Consider the following 19,884-nt stretch of genomic DNA (forward strand, 5'->3'; position numbering starts at 1 on the left):
TTTTCCTCTATTTCTTTGTATTGTTCATTGAAGAAGGCCTTTTTTATCTCTCCTTGCTATCCTCTGGAACTTGAGATGGAGATCAAGAAGAGATGGAAAGAATACACAGAAGAACTGTACAAAAAAGATCTTAATGACCTGGATAACCATGATGATGTGGTCACTCACCCAGAGCCAGACATTCTGGACTGTGAAGTCATGTGGACCTTAGGAAGCACTGCTGTCAATAAAGCTAGTGAAGGTGATGGAATTCCAGCAGAGCTATTTAAAATCCTAAAAGATGATGCTATCAAAGTGCTGCACTCAATATATCAGCAAATTTGGAAAATCTAGCAGTGGCCACAGTACTGGAAAAGGTCAATCCTCATCCCAGTTCCCAAGAAGGGCAGTACTAAAGAATGTTCAAACCACCAAACAATTGCACTCATCCCCCATACTAGTAAGGTTATGCTCAAAATCCTGCATGCTAGGCTTCAGTATTACATGAACCGAGAACTTCCAGATGTCCAAACTGGGTTTAGAAAAGGCAGAGGAACCAGAGGTAAAATTGCCAACATTCGCTGGATCATAGAGAAAGCAAGGGAATTCCAGAAAAACATCTATCTTTGTTTCATTGACTACGCTAAAGACTTTGACTGTGTGGATCATAACAAGCTGTGGAAAACTCAGAGATGGGAATATCAGACCATCTTACCTGTCTCCTGAGAAACCTGTATGCTGGTCAAGAAGCAACAGTTAGAACCTTGTACAGAACAACTGACTGGTTCAGGATTGAGAAAGGAGTCCAACAAGGTTGTTTATTGTCACCCTGTTTATTTAACTTATATGCAGAGCACATCATGAAAAATGCTGGGCTGGATGAGTTACAAGCCGGAATTAAGATTGCCGGGAGAAATATCAACAACCTCAGATATGTGGATGATACAATTGTAATGACAGAAAGTGAAGAGGAACTAAAGAACCTCTTGATGAGGATGAAGAAGGAGAGTGAAAAATCCAACTTAAAAATAAACAACTAAACTTAGTTTTCTGTACAGCAGAAACTAACACAACATTGTAAATCAACTACACTTCAATAAAATAAAATATATTTTGCAGTCTGGTGGGTGTGAAATGGTATGTTATTGTGCATTTGTGTGTTTTACAGCTTATTGAGGTATAACTGATGTACACCAAACTATATGTATTTAAAGTGACAGTTTGATGAGTAAACATCTGTGAAACCAGAACAACAATCAATATAATGAACATACCCATCACCTCCTAAAGTTCCACTGCCCCTTGGTAATCTATCGCCCCTCAATCTTCATTTCTCTCTTAGATGAGGTTAAGCATATTTTAATGATTATTGGATATTTGGAGTTCTTTTATCATGAGTCTATACAGGTCCTTTACCTATTTTTTCTATTGAGTTTTCTTTTTATTACTAATTTGTAGGCGTTCTTTGTGCATTCCGAGTACCGATCTTTTTAAGTGTTGCAAATATCTTTTCTTTTACTGTGGCTTTCGTTTTCACTCTTTAAATGGTTTCCTAGTTTTAAAATAGTTGAATTTTATCAATTTTCCTTCATGGTTAGTGGTTTTGTATCTTATTTAAGAAATCTTTCTCGACTTTGAGGCATGAATATATTTTCCTTCATTATCTTCCAAAAGCTTTATATTCTTGCTGTTCATATTTAGGTTTTTGTCCACTTGGAACCAATTTCCTACTATGGTGTGAGGCTCACTTTTTATCACGTGAAATAAATAACAGAATGATAGGCTTCTAAGTATTTATTGAGCCCTTACAGCAATTAATAAAAATAAAGAATGAAGAAATACAAGAGATATTTATGTGGTAGAATCTGCAAAGCTTTTTGAATGTAGCTTATCGAATGTAAGAAGAGACATCTATGAAGGTGTCCAGGCCCCTGACTCATGCAAATGAGTGGATGATGACATGATTCACTGAGGAATGAACCACAAGAAGAAGGGCAATAGGTGTGACTGAGACAGCCCAGGGCAAATCTGTAAAGGAGAAGGAGGGGAAAGTCTGAAATACAGGCCTGAGGACTCCAACTCAAGAATGGAGGCTACTGAGAACAGCATGGAGGTTCCTTAGAAAACTAAAAATATAACTACCATTTGATCTTGCAATCCCGCTCCTGGACATAAATACAGAGGAAAACTTGGTCTGAAAGGAAACACACACTCCAATGTTCATTGTAGTGCTGTTTACAATTGCCAAGACATGGAAGCAACCTAAATATCCATTGACAAAGGGATGGATAAAGAAGATGTGGTATGTATATACAATGGAATATTACTCAGCCATTAAAAAGAATGAAATAATGCCATTTGTAGCACCATGGATGGACCTAAAAATTTTCATGCTGAGTGAACTAAGTCAGACAGAGAAGGAGAAATATTGTATTACATCCCTTATATGTGGAATCTAAAAATAAATGATACAAATGAACTTATTTACAAATCAGAAAGAGACTCACAGACTTAGAGAATGAATTTATGGTTACCAGGGAAAGGATGGGGGAAGGGATAGTTAGGGAGTTTGGGATAGACATGTACACACTGCTGTATTTAAAATGGGTAGCCAACAAAGACCTACTATATAGCACATGGAACTCTGCTCAATGTTATGTGGCAACCTGGATGGGAGGGGAGTTTGGGGGAGAATGGCTACATGTATATGTATGGCTGAGTCCCTTTGTTGTTCACCTGAAACTTTTGCAACATTATTAATCCACTATGCTCCAACACAAAATAAAAATTAAAAAAAAAATAAAGTGGAGAGAGAAGCAAGGGAAATTGCAAAGGAGTGCTCAGGTAAGTGAATGGGGAAACCAGGAGAAGGCAATGTCAGGGAGGCCAAACGAAGAAGCTTCTATTTTAAGAAGAAGCTTATTGAGAAGAAGGCGGTGCTCAATGTACCAAGTGCTTCAAAGGTATAAGGCAGAACTGAAAGCGTCGCTGGACGTTTTTGACATGGAGTTCTTCAGTGTCCTCAGGACAGCATGTGGACGTGGCGGAGGGAGGAGGGTAGAACTCAGATCACAGAGAGTTGTGAGAGGGTGACACATGAAGAACAGAGCTGGGCAGTGGTGACAGTTCTTTCATGATGTTAATTTTTTTTCTTGTTCAATATCTATTGGTTTCATATTTGTTGGTTTGATATTAAGCAAAACCAAAGAATAGATAACTATCCTTAGGAGAATTTGAGGTGTTATAATTTTAAAATATGTAAGTAAAATGACTTCTCATAAATTGCAAATGTTCACAAAATATTATTTCACACAGCAGTGCAGAGTTGAGACTTTTGACTCATGAAGGATCAAAAATTAAGATTTGTTTTCATTATCAATTCTTGAAAGAAATAAATTAGTCATGAATGTAGTTAATATTAAAGATTATCCTATCCTGATTTTTTTTAAGTTGAAGTATAGTTGATTTACAATATTGTGCTAGTTTCCAGTGTACAGCACAGTGATTCAGATATATGTGTGTGTATATAAACATATATATATATATACACATAACACATAATACATTCTTTTTCACATTTTTTTCCATTATAGGTTGTTACAAGATAATGAGTGTAATTCCCTGTACTATACAGAAGGACCTAGTTGTTTATCTATTTTGTGTATAGCACTGTGTTTCTGCTGATCCCAAACTCCTAATTTATCCCCTCCCCTTCTTTCCCTTTGGTAACCATAAGTAAGTTTGTATGTCTTTGAGTCTGTTTCTGTTTTGTAAATAAGTTCATTTTTATCATGATGTTAATTTAAATGACAGGAGATGAGACAAGGGATGGTAGCTGAGAAGTGATGTGAAGTTGAGGAAGAGTTATGTTTAGGATGGAGAGATATGGCTGTCTCTGTTCCATCCAGGAGTCAGGAGAAAGGAATCCCAGGTTACTGTATGACCTCCACATTGCCTTGTTATTTCCGGAGAGAGTGACCACTCCACCCAAAAGGCCACACTATCTCAGCTGATGGCTTTGCTTCCTATTTCACTGAGAAATTTGAAGTAGCCAGAAATGAACTTCCTCAGGCTCCTATATTCACACCAGTCCATAAAACCTGTGTTTATGCCCAAACACTCTGCTTTCTGTCCTGTTACTATGGAAGAACTCTCTTCACTCCTTATAAAAAGCCAGCCAACCCTTCTTCCTGTGTTCAGGGTATTATTCACTCTCACCTTTTCTTTCTTTTTTAAAAAATTTTATTGACATGTGGTTGATTTACAATGTAGTATTAGTTTCAGGTGTACAGAAAAGTGATTTAATTATACATATATGTATGTATTACATATACTATGTATATACAAATACATTCTTTTCCATTAGAGGTCATTGCAAGACATTGAATATAGTTCTCTGTGCTATATGGTTAGGTCTTTGTTGAGTATCTATTTTATATATAGTACTGTGTATCTGTTAGTGCCAGACTCTTAATTTATACACCCCCTTTCCCTTTTGGTAACTATAAGTTTGTTTTCTATGTCTATGAGTCTATTTCTGTTTGGCATCATTTTTTTAGATTCCACATATAAATGATATCATGTGATAGTTGTCTTTCTCTGTATGACTGACTATCACCCTCACCTTTTCAATGGCTCTGCTGCATCAACAGGGCTGTAGAGTGAACTAGTCTCAGCAGTGGCCCCAGTGGACTGTAAACTCCACGAGAAATGGGCACACTATCTGTGTTGGTCACTACTCTACCCTCAGCACCTAACACCCTGCCAGGCAGATTGCTGTTGTTGTTCAGTTGCTCAGTCATGTCCAAATCTTTGCGACCCCCTGGACTGCAACATGCCAGGCCTCCCTGTCCTTCACTATCTCTCAGAGTTTGCTCAGACTCATGTCCATTGAATTGGTGATGTCATCTAACCATCTCATCCTCTTTTGTCCCCTTATCCTCCTGCCTTCAATCTCTGGTGGCCAAAGTATTGGAGCTTCAGCATCAGTCCTTCCAGTGAATATTCAGAGTTGATTTCCTTTAGGATTGACTGGTTTGATCTCTTTGCAGTCCAAGGGACTCTCAAGAGTCTTCTCCAGCACCACAGTTCAAAAGCATCAATTCTTCGGCACTCAGCCAGGTAGGTAGAAGGAGCCTGTTACATTTTTGCTGACTGGATGAATAACAGAAGTGGCTGGGGGAGCACACAATGTTTGAGCCGTCTCAGGTGCTTGATAGATGCTGACACCATTTTATTCCTGGTATCTATGATGGATTGATCCATTTGCATCTATGACATGCCCTCAGAGAAAGTTTGCTAATGGGCATGAATGAGGTTTGTGAAACACCAAAGGCCAATTAAGGCTACTGGCATGTATCCTGAAATGGTGACAACAATTTAAGAGCTATATACCTCATCAGATGAACTGTAATCTGTCTGAGGTAACAGGAAATAAGAATTTGTGTGTTTTTTTAAAAGATTTATTTGGCTGTGCGGGGTCTTCATTGTTGTGTGCAGACTTTCTCTATTTGTGGTGAGCAGAGCCTACTCTCTAGTGCTCAGGCTTCTCATTGCGGTGACTTCTCTTGTTGTAGTGCATGGGCTCTAGAGCTCAGGCTCAGTAGTTGTGGTACAGGGGATTAGTTGCTCCATGGCATGTGGGATCTTCCTGGACCAGGGATTGAACCTGTGTCCCCTGCATTGGCAGGTGGATTCTTAACCACTGGACCACTAGGGAAGTCCCAGAATTTGTGTTTAACCTGCACTGTGCTTGTGAGAAAGACACCTGTGATGGATACAGAACTGTGTCGGCCAGATCCCCCTTCAAGGGCAGATGTTGCTCCAGCTGCTGGGAGTGCTGTCAGCCAAGAACTTTCTTTAGCTGTCCCCCACCTTTGGGGACTGCCTCTGCTGGAGAAAGTCATCTCACCCAAGGTCAGGCCCTTGGTGGGATGGCCCCATAGCCAGAGACTGACTGAAGCAGGGTGTGAAAGCCTGCCTTTGGCTTGTGCAGGACAACTCTGAGGGGTCATATTAGTGCCAGAGCTCTCTGTAGAGTCAGCCAAGGCTATCCGGCGCCTGCATTGCTGCTCTTTTCTCCTTCGGCCTAAGCCTGTTTCTTTCCCTTCTTTCCCACAGATGTCAATCCCCTGGACATTTCCTAACAAACATCCCACACACCAAACTCCATCTCTGAGTCTGCTTCCCAGGGAGCCCAACCACAACAAGGTGTCGCAGGCTCAAATGCCTTCAGGAGCCTGGCAGGTGATATAAATTAATGAAGCTAGTTGGACTTCATATAACAGGGAGTGGTGGGGAACTGGGTAAAGTGAAGACTTTGTGTCCCATCTACATTTTGAAAAATTAAAAACCAACATTAAGTACTCTGCTACTGCTGCTGCTGCTAAGTCACTTCAGTTGTGTCTGACTCTGTGTGACCCCATAGACGGAAGCCCACCAGGCTCCCCGGTCCCTGGGATTCTCCAGGCAAGAACACTGGAGTGGGTTGCCATTTCCTTCTCCAATGCATGAAAGTGAAAAGTGAAAGTGAAGTCGCTCAGTCGTGTCCGACCCTCCGCGACCCCATGGACTGCAGCCTTCCAGGCTCCTCCGTCCATGGGATTTTCCAGGCAGGAGTACTGGGCAATGTATAAGAACTCAATTCAGTCTGTGGGCTTCCTGTTGGCCTGTATGACCTGTGCTTTAAAGGTATGCTCTCTCTTTGGTTATACTGGTATATTTAAAGTATTTAAAGGCAAGTATCTCTTTGCCTTTAACATGTAGTTTGTGACTTTGGTCAATGTGGATCAATCCCTCAAAGCTTCCCCAGCTCACGGTGGGGGGTGAAAGGGGGCCCAGACCCTGCTGGGATCAACACTAGCCGGAACCACAGGGTCTCATTGAGGTACTGCGTCCCATGAGGCCCACATCGAGTCAGCCTCCTTCTCTGACCTTGGTCTTAAGTCTTGATACCTGCTATTGTCTGAGAGTAGCCCTGGCCCTTCTTCCTTCCCCTGTAAACTTCCTAGGTTGTTTCCAGCTCTGCGGTGTCTTTTCGGAAGATCAGTCAGTGGTATCAGGGGAGGTGAGCTAGCACGGGGACTGGGAAGACAAGAAGGCTGGTTGCAAGGGCCTCACCCTTAGAGGCCTGGGCCAACCGGGACCAGAGAACAAAGTTTTGGATGGGACTTGACCCATGAATATAGCTGTCACCACCAGTATAGTGGGACCATTCCCTTCTTGAGGGAGGAGGTGATCTGAGCCATATCTGGTCTGCATTTTTTGCTCCCAGTCCTGATTCACTCTAATCTGCCCCTGCCGGGTGGCTTCATTGAGCCAAAGAACAAAGAGGGAGTGCGTGCCCTGAGCACAGTTGCTATGGCAACCTCCTCCCCTCAGGAGCCTGGTGACTGCTGCCCACTTCAGCAGAGCTGTGTTTGTCTGAGACCCCTTGTTGCTTCCAGGAGTAGTTGAATGAGAATCCCTGAGACAAAGTCCTCAAGCATGGATTCCCTGCCCATATAACGTAGATTCACAGATGGATGGGTTATGTTTCTATAAGACACTGTCCTGCATATCTGTTTTGGGCTCTCGGGGGTTTGTGAGAATCAAAGCTCATATTTGTGGGCCCCATACTTGTGTTGTTGGGAAAAGGTACTCACAAACTAGGCTTAGCATCTGGATAAACGAATCATTGCTACAATGAGAACCAGAGGATGAAACAGAAAATTATTTTAACAGAAAAAATTTATTTTAAGAAGACACAAACAGCTCTAGCTATATAAAGAATACAGTTCAATTGCTGGTAGCAAGCCAGTAAGGAATGCTTTTTTTTTTTTAAGGAAAAAAGAAAAAGAAAGAAAGACAAATAAGACCCTTTGTAATATCACCCCACAGAGGGCTCCCTTCCATTCTGTGTTGTAATTCCAAAAAGACTGGGATGACACTCTTCTCCTAGTGTATGTTGCTTCTTGAAATTTCAATCCAGGGATACATTCTCATCACTGGGGGAATTGCCTCATCACTGTCTTTCAGTTTAGGATATTGGTCTGCAAGTTCCTGTCTTCCTTATTTTTCTAGAGCGCATCACACCCACTCAGTAAGCACTGAATGGTAAGCACTAACTTAACAAAAGTCCTCCTGACTGCAGAGTACGACTAGCCAATCCTCCTTCATCATTTTGTTTTTGGCAAGTGTGCTACTTTTGCTGCTTTAGAGTCCAGGGTACAAGCCTGGTTCCCTCAAGGCTGGAAATCCTAATCAAAATGCAGAAAGGAACTGTTTCATGAATGCTTTTAAATAGGGAAATCCTAAAGTTACTAGTGTCTCTGGTCTTTTAAAAATGTAGATTTTAGTAAGTGGGTAAATCCCTGGGCTCAAATGACAGAAAGCAAACTAAAGGTCCCCAGAAACAAAGTTCTTAGATTTAAAAAATCCTGCAGCCTGAGAAATACGTCTAAGTGACAGAATTCATAAAGGATTAAAGTCCTAGCTCTCTGTATGTTGGCTGTCCAAAACTGCCCCAGAGGAGTATCTTCAAATGGCTTCCTGGGAGAAGTGAGCATAAGCCAGTGGAAAGGAGGTTTCAAAAGACAAGAAAAGGGAAATGTCTCAGGAGCCCCCACTATCCCCTACTCCTTGGCCAGCCCCATCAGACCTGGAACTGGACCAGAGAACTGATGAGAGAACTGGACAGTGTATGTGTGTGTGTGTGTGTGTGTGTGTGTGTGTGTGTAAGATACACTAGCAAATGGGACCTTCACAGTCCAGGTGGCGAAACCATGCTGTTCTCATACACAGGCACATAACTTGTTATTCACTGGTATCCTCCAATATTTATATGAGCAAATGTGAAAATGTGAAACTGAGCTTTACACACCCAAGCAGCATGAGAGGTAGAGACAGGAGTGAGATGAAGAGAGATGTGGAGGAACTTTAACGAATCCTTTTAGAGGTTCAAAAAACAGGAGGTGGCAGTGTGCTGAATGCCTGCTGGCTGTGGTGCTGCATTGGGCATCCCAAGGAGCCTATTCCTGGGGCTGGGGGTCAGGGATGCAGGCGGTTTAGGCAGGGGAAAACTGTGGACATAGAACACCTTCCATACCTCACTGGTTTCATTGCTGGGGCTGAGTCTAGAACAAGTCCAAATCACATTAAAATGGGCACATGGACATTTCAGATTTTGAAACCAGCCATTAGAACCAAGAGAGCTGGTGATTTCCCTAGGAAACTGTAGACTGAACTGGAATCTCATGACCCGGGCCACCAGACTTTCCAGAGATGGCCCTGAACATGTGAGGGAAGTATTGGGCACAGTGGGACTGGTGACCAGGGCCAGGGGTCCCCGATCATAGTTTGGAATGAACGAAATAAGAAAACTCAGAAAACCATTCTTTCCTGCCAGCTTAACCCACACTCGAGGAAGCAGAGGCACATTAGATAACCAGTACAGGAGATCTGGAGAAAAGAATGAGGGTTCTACACTGAGGTAGTCAGAGAGAGAGAGGGGGACAGAGACAGAGACAGACTAAGAGAGTCTATGAAGGGCATCTGTCAGAGAGTACTGGTTGGCATGTGCAACGCCTTTCCACCCACCTCTGTGCGGGTGAGTCTGACATTGTGGTAAATGGAAGGGCAGTGTGCACATCACGCAGCACACAACCCAGTCATCACGTGGGTCACAGAAATGTCCGACCCAGGGGTCAGGAAACTATGACAGGCAGGCCAATTTCAGTCTGCAGCTTTGTATGGCCCAAGAGCTAAGAATAGTATTTACATTTTTAAAGTGTTGTAAAGCAAGCAAACAAACACTAACAAAGAAGAAGACTATGGTACAGAGACCATCTGTTCCCTGCCCACAAAGCCTGAAAGAGTTACTATCTGGACCTTTATGGTAACAGTCTGTCAAGCCTTGGTCTAGATGAAGAGGAAAATCCCATCAATCTCTGAGTATTCCTGAAAAGGGAAACCAGAGCAGGTTCAGGAGAAGGACTGGAACAATGGGATAACTGAAAACACCACTCCATCTGATGAATACTGCCTGCAACTCCACTAAACCACACTAGTGAGGTACACATGAGCTTTGGAAGGAAGCCTGAGAATAGCTAAAGAGAGAGTCATAATAAGGAACATTAGGCAAAGCATGTTCTGGAAAACAAACAGCATGCAGAGCTCAGTACGGATGAGAAAATTCGGTTATGTTTGATAAAATTGAGATAGAGTTTGAGCCCAGGGATTGATAAAATATCAAGAAGTTTCTAGAACACAAGTAAGTATCTCATGAGCATCTAACAGTCTGAAACTATCTTGTAAAGTTTAATAAGGGAAGAATAAAGTAGATTCTAGGAAAGTCTATATTGGTTTGCCCTACTTTAAATAAATACCAGTTACAAAAGTTCACACTGAAGAAGAAAATAGAGGCATTAGGGATATGGACAAGAGCATTTTTCATTTTTCAAAAGAAGATGCCCTTCTGTAAGAAGCTTATCTCTTAAAACATGGAATTTGATCTACAAAAATTCAGTTTTTCAAATAACTCTTAGAGAAAACATCCACTGTAAAGAGTAGGGCACATATATTTAATTTGGAGGGAAATGAATGTTTCTATACTAAAAATCAGATTTGTCTTTGGATTCACGAACATTTTCCTTAAAGCATATGTATTATTCACTGACATACCTGGGAAATTCATGTGTCATAATAGTAGAAGCCAGCTGTGGGTCTTCCATAAATGCAGTGACTTGGATGAAAAAACACTGGGCCCAGAGGCAGGAGAACTGGGATTGAGGCTGGGCCTGCCACTGCATGACTTTGCGTAAGTTATTTAACTTTCTGGGCCTCAGTTTCCTCATCTGTAAGAGGAGAGGTTGGTCCCTTTCAGCACTAACATTCCATGACTACAGATAAATATAGAAATAAGATCAATACAACAATCTAAAAATAAGAAATAATCCCCAAAGTAAGCTCTGGAGTCAGTAGAAAAAAGTAGCAATGAAATATAATAAAAAGAATTAAATTTTAACTACTAGCCAGAGTAAATATATCTCATTTAAAAATTAATGAAAAGATTTGTAATTTACAATTGATTAGGAGAGGTAAGAACATACATGTTGCTATTTCTTCACCATCATACATATGGAGGAGATGAGTGTCTGGTGACTTGTACAATGAGCACAATGCTGCGTTTGCATGCAGAACATTTTGTAAAATTGGACATTAAAAAGAGCTCAACACCACATAAGGAATAAAGAAAGAGTAGTTAACTAGTTGCTGCAGTTCAGATTTTTTTTGCAGATTTGTTGATATCAAATTCCACAAATATGCAAAATCTTAAAAATCAAATCTACTTCTATAAGAACCTCCCTAGAGAATAGCCACCACAGGGAAGATAGACATTTAAGGGTCGGCAGTATCAAACAAATGTAACACCTTTTATTTTTCCTATTTGTGGATTAAAAAATTGTTTTTAAACCAAAAACAGGCCAGATGTGCTGGCTAAGTCAAATCAAAAGTTTCTGCAGGTTGAGCAAGTAGTTGATTCAATATGATAATTACTTAACACCAAATAAACATATTATCTGACGAACATGATAACGTAAGTCACATGGCCGGAGATTGATCACTTAATGTAATGACAGCAGAAAAGATAGGAAAGGCTAGAATCATTTGGAGTCGTGGCTATAGTGACTCAGGAGCTTGAAGAAGTAACAGCACTAGAACACACACACACACACAGACACACACTATTCGGATACTGCTGCTGCTGGTCCTGGGACCATGCTTTGAGAACCACTGGGCTAGATTTTGGGCTTTACTGAACAGAAGTAGATACCTATTTCACATAACTCATTACTTATGCAAATTTTTTTTGCTAAACTTATTAAAAGTGCCTCAAATGTGTGCCTATGACCATTTCCTACTGTATTCCTCTACAAAATGTTTCAGATTATTAAAAAATTTATTTCGTATCCTTGCTAAAATCCTTATCATTTTTGCCGCCCTTTCACAAAGTTAGCTCTTTGCATCTCTTTCTCACTCTCTCAACATTTTAAATCCGTAATAGTTTAGTCACTTATAGCTGAAATACACACAAAGGCTTTGGAAGGACCGTACTCTGGAATAGATCTAGTCTCATTCTCACACCAAGAGGAAGTGGTAGCACAAAACACAGATAAGGGTTGGGGCCGAGGCTGCGTGCAGTAAAGTTGCACCTTGAAGAAGTTTAATAATCACCACTGATACCAGATGGCTGACATTGATCTGGCACTTATTGGACAGTTTCACCTTTCATAAACAAGACACATTTTCACAAACTCTTTAAGTCCTTGTGTTTTTTACTCAAATGATAAGTAGTACTAATTGCATTTGTGTAAAAATGTTAAGGTACAACAAGAATTATCTAGGCCTCCTAAATGTCTTGAGTAGCCATTTCTGAGACTCCGTTGGTAGAAACCATACTGAACAGCACTGAGAATCAGGCGAATTTAATTGACCATCAGCAATTTACTCAGATAGTTCCAGGAGATTAAGGTATTTTCTATATTTAGGAATTAGTTATCAGTGAATTTGACCTTTCCATGGTGAAAAATATACTTCTGTAACTGACAGATGCCTACAATTCTACAAGTAGAACATCATTCCTTTGGCTTAAGGCTTTTTCCCTGTTAAAATGCAAGTGACCCTCCAAAGAGGTTTCAATAAGCCTTATAATCTCAAAGTAAAGGAATTTATTCCTTTCCTGAGAGCATGCTTTCCTTAGCAAGGAAGAGGACAAACGAGGAGGCATTCAGGAGAGTTGGTACCAAGCAAGGTCTGCGGGGAATGGAGCAGAAAGAGGAGACAAAGGATGCCAATGACAGACCTCCAACTAATTCACTATTTTGCTGAAGGGCTGTCTCTGTCAGTATTCCTACTGAAATGAGTGCTAACTTGCCACTTGGAGCAGGTTACTTAGAAATCAGCCATGTTTTCTGATAATATTGAAGAGTCTTTGATGTATAGGCATACAAAGGTTTAGAACCATGGAAAAATTGATGGCAATGAAACATTTGGTGCAACAACAGATAGGGAGTTACCCTCCCCCCTCAAATCAGAAGAACCGTACATGTCCATAGGAAGAAGTTAAATTGATATTTCTTTACAGAGTGCAAATTGCAAGGCCGGGATTAGGGTAAGGCACTTACATGGCCCTGAGAGTGGGTGCCTCCTTAAATTTTGCACCCCAGGTGCCTCACTCACCCCACTCTAGCCCTGGCCCTGGCAAATCATATTAAAGTGAAGGCTGGCCATTGTGTTACATACTTGGTGATAATCGAAGGCTGCACTGGAGAACAGAGCACTGACTATGAACTTGTCCTTTTAGGGAACAGTTTGTTGATGAGGAAGAGAGCAGGTGCCTGGACAGATCTGCTCAGACTGATGGGTCTTGTGGGATCACAATCTGACCTGTGTCACTGGAGAATTAAAATGGGTGTCTGGTGACACTCCTGTTATAAGAGCCTTGCAGACTCTCCTCTGTCTTTGCACATTCAAGGTAATGTTTCCAGATCAACTGGTTGATTTGTGGTCAGTAAGCTAACATGAGCTTTTTTGCTTCCTATGATCTTGCCTCCTTAAAGGGTGAGCTGTTGGCCAGGGATGTAGTTCACAGGAATGCCTACTGAGGGACATGTTGGGGCCAGGTGGGAGGCCCAGGTGAGAGACTGAGGCAGGCAAAGGACAAGAGACAGCAGCAAAGATTCCTGTTGTGCTGAGAATGACTTGCTCTCCACACTCAACCTTTGAACCACAAACACATAATGAATACCCACCAAGGGCAAAGTGCTCTTAGCTACCGATTAACCTCCTCCCCTGGGGATGACTCCCTCTACTCCTGACTAGACAGAAGTCAGTCCAGCAGAGAACCCTGCTGCTATTAGTTGGAATCAGAGGAAACAAAGGGACAGAAACAACTTGAATTGGAAGTTGATTTCCTGGGGCTAACTTCATTTCATCTGAATCCCTTCTGTATTCCACCTTCAAAAATTATTATTTTTATTCACACTAGTAATAGTGGCAACAGTGGGTTTTCTGAAAGTCTTACTGGAAGGGGCTTTCTGCCTCTCTTCCCGTCTCGGCAGAGTAGGTGCAGAAGGCAGCAAAGACTGCAGCTTGTGCCTGGATGGGAGACAGTTGGTGTTATGATAAACAAGGGGAAGCAAAACGTTGAGTGCTAGGACTAGGAGAGCTGTCTGGTATGATGTTCATCAAAGATTGATAGAAATGCTATAGTTTGGTTGTTTGTTTAGGACTACGTCCACCTGTTGCAATATTAAATGATTATTACCAGCCTTCATTGTTACCTCTGACCACGCCATCTCTGCCCCGAATCCTTTTCTGCTAATAGGAACAACACTGGGTATTGGAGGGCCATAGTGAAGATGTATAAGACTTTCTAAAAAATGCAGGCATGCAGAATATTGCAGAGGAAAGCAAGGCTTAGGGTTATTGAAAAACGTCAAGATGTCTGGGTATTCAGCTTTAGAATCTTTGGGGAAAACCACCAGAGGGGAGAGACAAAAGTAGCAAACAAGAAGCTTCCAAAAAGTCAGCAGAAGTAACAAGTCTTATACGATGTGAGTCTCATACTCTGTTTTATAGCTCATAATGGTTCAAGAGTACAGGGCCCCGGCAGTCTTTCACTTTTGTTAGGCAAAAGAACGAACACTCCATTTCCCCACAGAGGAAAATGTTTCTGTCCTTTGACATTCTGAGTCGAGGGCAGACAAGTGTGGTATTTGTATATAAATTAAGGCTAGGAATGAATCTTATTTTACTTTAGGCAAAACCTCTGAAATCTGGTCAGGGCCTTTGAACCAACTAGTAGACAGCAAGGGAGTGGATGGGCCTGGTCTGCACTCAGAAGTCTAGAATTCAAAACTGTACCAACCAAGGGTCCAGGCCTAGGCCTTCTATGTGAGAGGCCCAAGTCCCATCAGCACTTAGTCTGGTTTTCCAGCTGCTCTGTCTGCTGTGTGGGCAGCTGGGCTAAAGGGTTTGCTTCTTATTGAGACCTATCAAAATCAAGATCTGCTTGTCTCTGGGGGGACGTTTCCACATCCCCCAAGAGGTTGACCAATGAATCTGTTGGGTGGGGGGGGCGGTGAAGGAGGAAGAGGTCAGGATACTGTCTTTGTGAATTTCATTTGACTTTCTTTTTTCCCTCTTGGGAATGGTGGACAATTAATTTTCCATTATTGGTCAGCTAGTTTTCTTTGTTCAAAGCTGTCTGTTTTCCCCCTCAACCTCTCAGAAACCAGACATATGAAAATCAAATGAATCACGGCTCTTGCTTTTCTTAGAAAATTGAACTGACAAGAATAGTTAATGTCTATAAGCTTTGGCAGGGGGTAGGGGGAAGGGGTCACAATGATTGTTCTGGTGCTCTGTCAGCATCCCATTTAACAAAGTTCTTACTTTCTCCCCTAGCATGGTTAATTGAAAATTGGTCAAACAGCAGAACCTAAATGGCAAAAAGTAGCCCTTTTTAGGGGGTTATGGACCATAGTAACTTGCAAGGCTGCCTTTCAGATTTTCGCTCTATCCTTTTAGTGTGTATGTTCTTGGGAACAGAGGAAGATCTCCTTCAAACAAAATCAAACCAACCACAAACCACAATCTGAACTGAATGGTGGTGGGCAAGTTACACTTACTTTCTCTCCTCCTTGAGCCTCTGAGGATGCTCTTCCTTCAGCTAATGACTTCCTGTAATGAATGCTATATGCAAATGAAACCAGAGTTCTTCAAATGCAGCATGAGCTGGGCACAGACACTAGCTATCGTTGGTGGCAGACACTTGAAGGATCTCAAAGTGCATGTGTGAGTTACCTTGGGTAGATGTGAGTGAACAAATGGCTGCCTTGTTTGTTGACTGAGATTGATTCATCCAAAGCAACCCAGTTCTGACCTTTTCTAGCAGAGGAGTGAGGAGGGGGAGGTCTATATGTTTACTGAAACTCATCACCCTGATCTCCGTGTAGACAATCAAACTGAAAAAGGCATGAAGTTCAGGACAGAGTCACATTCATATTTTGTACTACAAAAGCCATCCAATCAACCCCATGCCGAAATAAACGCACACCTGCAAACCTCTCATGAGAGAGAGTTATACTGTGGTTGAAGAGGCATTAGAGTCCTTCTGTTTCTCCATACAAGGTCATCAGGGCCTTGATGGGAAAGTGAATAATGAGCATTGGCACCCTATATCCCCTGGGATTGGCAGCCCTCAAACTGCTCTCTCACTGTGCCCCTCAGTGACAGGAGCCAGGGATGGAGCAGCTTGGTGATTGATTAAAGAGATGGCACATGTGCCCTTGCATCTGAGAATTTCTTCTAAGTGCATACCACTGGGGGAAATAAGGAGAAAATCGGTACTCAGTAATGGCAAGATTTTAAGTATGAAAATGTAAAATGTCTGAAGATGATTAAAGTGCCTGATAAATTTAGTTCTAGATGTGGCCTCTCTCCTGCTGTCCAGAGTGTAAGTTAACATCAAAGAAATGCAGGCTTTTTTGTTATGTTCTTTTTCAAAACCTTCTTTTCCTCTTCCCCCTTCTCTACTCAAGTTTAGTAACTAAACCTTGCTTGCTGAACCCAGGGCTTAGGTACTGGGGTTATCAGGGGTTTTGTAGTCTTTTGAAAATTGTGCAATAATTCGCCGAGCCAGTGGGTTAGTGGTCTTCAGCAGTTCGGCTGCTGAGGGGCGGGACCTTGGAGTTGCCTTGCTTCCCTTCTTCTGTAGCAAGGCCTTGAAATCATCATTTCTGCCAGCATCTAGGTTGGCACTGCCGCTTGACCCTGCAGAGGCAGCCAACTCACTGACCGGAGACTCAGGTGGGTTCCTTACTGGTGAGTGGGAGCTTGGTCTGCTGCTGCCAGCAAAGGTCTCACCAGGTTCCTTCCAGCCAAGCAGCTTTCTTTTGGACCTAAATAAGAGAAAGTGTGTTTTCAGTGAATTCATGTGCAAACATTTCCTAATGCTTCATATAGTGTCACGAGTGTCGGTGACATGATCTGGGAATGTCCATGCAACAGCTTTGTGAGCAGTTGTACCTCCAGCTTTCTCTCTCTCTGCTAAGTCCTCAGAGTTCCTCGTCTGGTCCCGTCCCTATACTCCTTTCAATGTCCACATCTGGAGTCACTGGGCCTGTGCCTGCAGGCTCAGTCCTGCCCAGGTTCTGGGACTCTGGGACCAATGAAGAATTTAAGGAGTCAAGGCTAGTACCTCAGTGACTCTGAATCAAGACAGCCTGGGAGCTGATCCTGTTATGAACTTGTGTTCCAACTCCAGTAACTAGGCTCTTTCCAGTTTCCTCACTATTGAATCCCTGCTTTGTGCCCCGGTCCAATAACTGGGTCCCCATGTGGTCATTCTTTGCTTATAACTGGGTCCCCATGTGGTCATCCTTTGGCTAAGTTCCTGCTCTGATGCTCAGCCTGGTGTCCCACTTTACTTTTTGATGAGGTTTTTTTTTTTTGGGGGTACAGGAATTCTGTGAAGGGTTAAATGTCTCTGACTGTAGGCAGAGCTGTGAGAGAGCAGATGGAGCCACAATAGGCCATGTGGTTGCTAAGAGACGAGGGGCCTCTCACTCCGCACCTGGTCCTCCCTTCCCTGCCTGCCCCTCCTCCACTTCACCCGAAGATGTCAGTGAATCAGAGACGTGAGGCCCTGCACTGTGTTCACATACGTGGACATCTGAACTTAGTCTCCAGTTTCCAATCTAATGCTTAGAGGTAGCAGTTTTTCTTCTGGTATAAGGAGGGAAGGCAATTATAGTGAGAATTAAAGAAATTGGTCCAGACCTGTGGATCACAGTAAATAAATCTTCAGTTGTACGTGAAGCCACAAACACATCATCATCATCTTCTGCAATCCATTCGGCTGTTTTATCACTGATTACACTTTTTTCTTCGGTGCTTGGTTCCATCAAACTCCCTAGGCATAAAAACCAGAAAGAATTATTTTGACCACAATCATTAGGACAAAGCACATTCTCAGATGTATTTTATCTGATGTTCAGAGCAACTCTGGGAGGGCAGCAGGGCAGAAACTTGTTGTCTGCATTTTGCAGAGAACAAGATGTTCCCAAGGTTAGTGATTTGGCCTGCACAATGTGGAGGGAGTGATGAAGACCAGCCTGGCTCCCTGTTTTCTCATGCCTTTTCCATTACAACAATGCTTAGGTTGCCTGAGCAGTCTCTTGTTTTAAATGTATCATTTTTAAAACTGGAGGAGCTGAGAACAATCTAAAGCAATGACTCAACCAGTGGGTGGAAGTGGGACCTATCTGAATCTCAGAGGGAGCCTGTGGAGTTTGAGGAAGCAGATTCTAAAATTACCTGTGGCTTTGACTTGTTTGCTTGTTTTAGTTACAATGATTTAACTTATGTCGAAAATCCAAATCAGCTTAAGGAAGGCCATAAGATTTTGATGTTTGTGTTAAGGGTTTCAAAAAGGATGAGAAACACAGATGAACCTGGAGGACATTATGTTAAATGAAATAGCCAGTCATCAAAAGACAAATACTATATAATTCCACTTATATGTGGTCCCTATAGGAGTCAAATTCATAGAGACAGAAAGTAGAAGAGTGGTTGCCAGGGGCTGCAGGGAGAGGATGATGGGGAGTTATTGTTGACTGGGTACTGACTTCAATTTTGCAAGATATAGAGAGTTCTGGAGATGGATGGTGGTGATGGTTGCTGCTGCTGCTGCTGCTGCTAAGTCGCTTCAGTCGTGTCCGACTCTGTGCGACCCCATAGACGGCAGCCCACCAGGCTCCCCCGTCCCTGGGATTCTCCAGGCAAGAACACTGGAGTGGGTTGCCATTTCCTTCTCCACTGCATGAAAGTGAAAAGTGAAAGTGAAGTCGCTCAGTCGCATTCGACTCTTAGCGACCCCATGGACTGCAGCCCACCAGGCTCCTCCGTCCATGGGATTTTCCAGGCAAGAGTACTGGAGTGGGGTGCCATTGCCTTCTCCGGGTGATGGTTGCACAACACTATAAATGCGCTTAACACCTACTGACCTGTGCACTTAAAAATGGTTGCATGCATGCTAGGTTGCTTTAGTCATGTCCGACTGTTTGCAACCCTATGGACTAGAGCACACCAGGCTCCTCTGTCCATGGAATTCTCCAGGCAAGAATACTGGGAGTGGCTTGCCATTTCTACCTCCAGGGGATCTTACTGACCCAGTCATTGAATGCATATCTCTTATGTCTCCTGCATTGGCAGGCAGGTTCTTTACCACTAGTGCCACCTGGGAAGCCCTCAAAATGGTTAAGATGGTAAATTTTACATTATATGTATTTTACCACAGTTAAAGCAAAAAGAGACAAGAAAGAAAAAAAAAAAAAACCAAAAGGATATGAAATATCATCCAGCTTGGTCTTATGGTTCCAGGCAGAGATAGGCTCAAACCATCCAAGAAAGTGAGCCCCCTTTCCTCTAGAAAACACTAAGAGAAGCTGCTGGTGGTAAAATATTACACTGCTTGAAGCCCGCCAGTCTGCCATGGCACTTGAACTCAGACTGGGAGGGTACTTAGTCCCATGCATGAAACTAAATTTAGTGGAAGCTGGTGAAAAGTGCTGTCTAGTGAGATGGAGAGACGGTTCTTAGGGCAGGAGGTGCCTGCCTGAGGAGGAAGATGGGTTCCTAAGGTCTTAGGGTGCTGAGACCTAGGTGATTTCATTAGCTCACCACTGGGGGTTCCAGGGTAGACTGTTCCATACTGTCCCATACTCCACTGATTGCTGTGGAGATCCCCCCGACCCCCGGATCAGTCCTGATCCCAAGGGCAGTGAGACCAATTTAGAGTAACTCAAACCTCAAGAGGTGTCCACTCTTGATTTGGTCGCCCTGGGATCAGGCTCATTATCT

At 42.6% G+C, this 19,884-nt stretch overlaps 1 protein-coding gene across 2 annotated transcripts in view; it reads right to left on the reverse strand.

Moving 5' to 3' along the window:
• Nucleotides 1-7,736: 7,736 nt before the first annotated feature.
• NHSL2 (NHS like 2) overlaps nt 7,737-19,884 on the reverse strand; it is a 79,925-nt gene continuing 67,777 nt past the window's right edge. For both annotated transcript variants that reach the window (XM_055563516.1, XM_055563515.1), the window contains 2 exons: nt 17,803-17,935; nt 7,737-16,922 (listed from right to left, as the gene is read on the reverse strand). In XM_055563516.1, coding sequence (XP_055419491.1) covers nt 16,598-16,922; nt 17,803-17,935 — 458 coding nt within the window. In that variant the 3' untranslated portion in view covers nt 7,737-16,597. The remainder of the gene's footprint in view (nt 16,923-17,802; nt 17,936-19,884) is intronic.

This window comes from Bubalus kerabau, chromosome X (genome assembly GCF_029407905.1).
Source record: "Bubalus kerabau isolate K-KA32 ecotype Philippines breed swamp buffalo chromosome X, PCC_UOA_SB_1v2, whole genome shotgun sequence".
Lineage (NCBI taxonomy): Eukaryota > Metazoa > Chordata > Mammalia > Artiodactyla > Bovidae > Bubalus > Bubalus kerabau.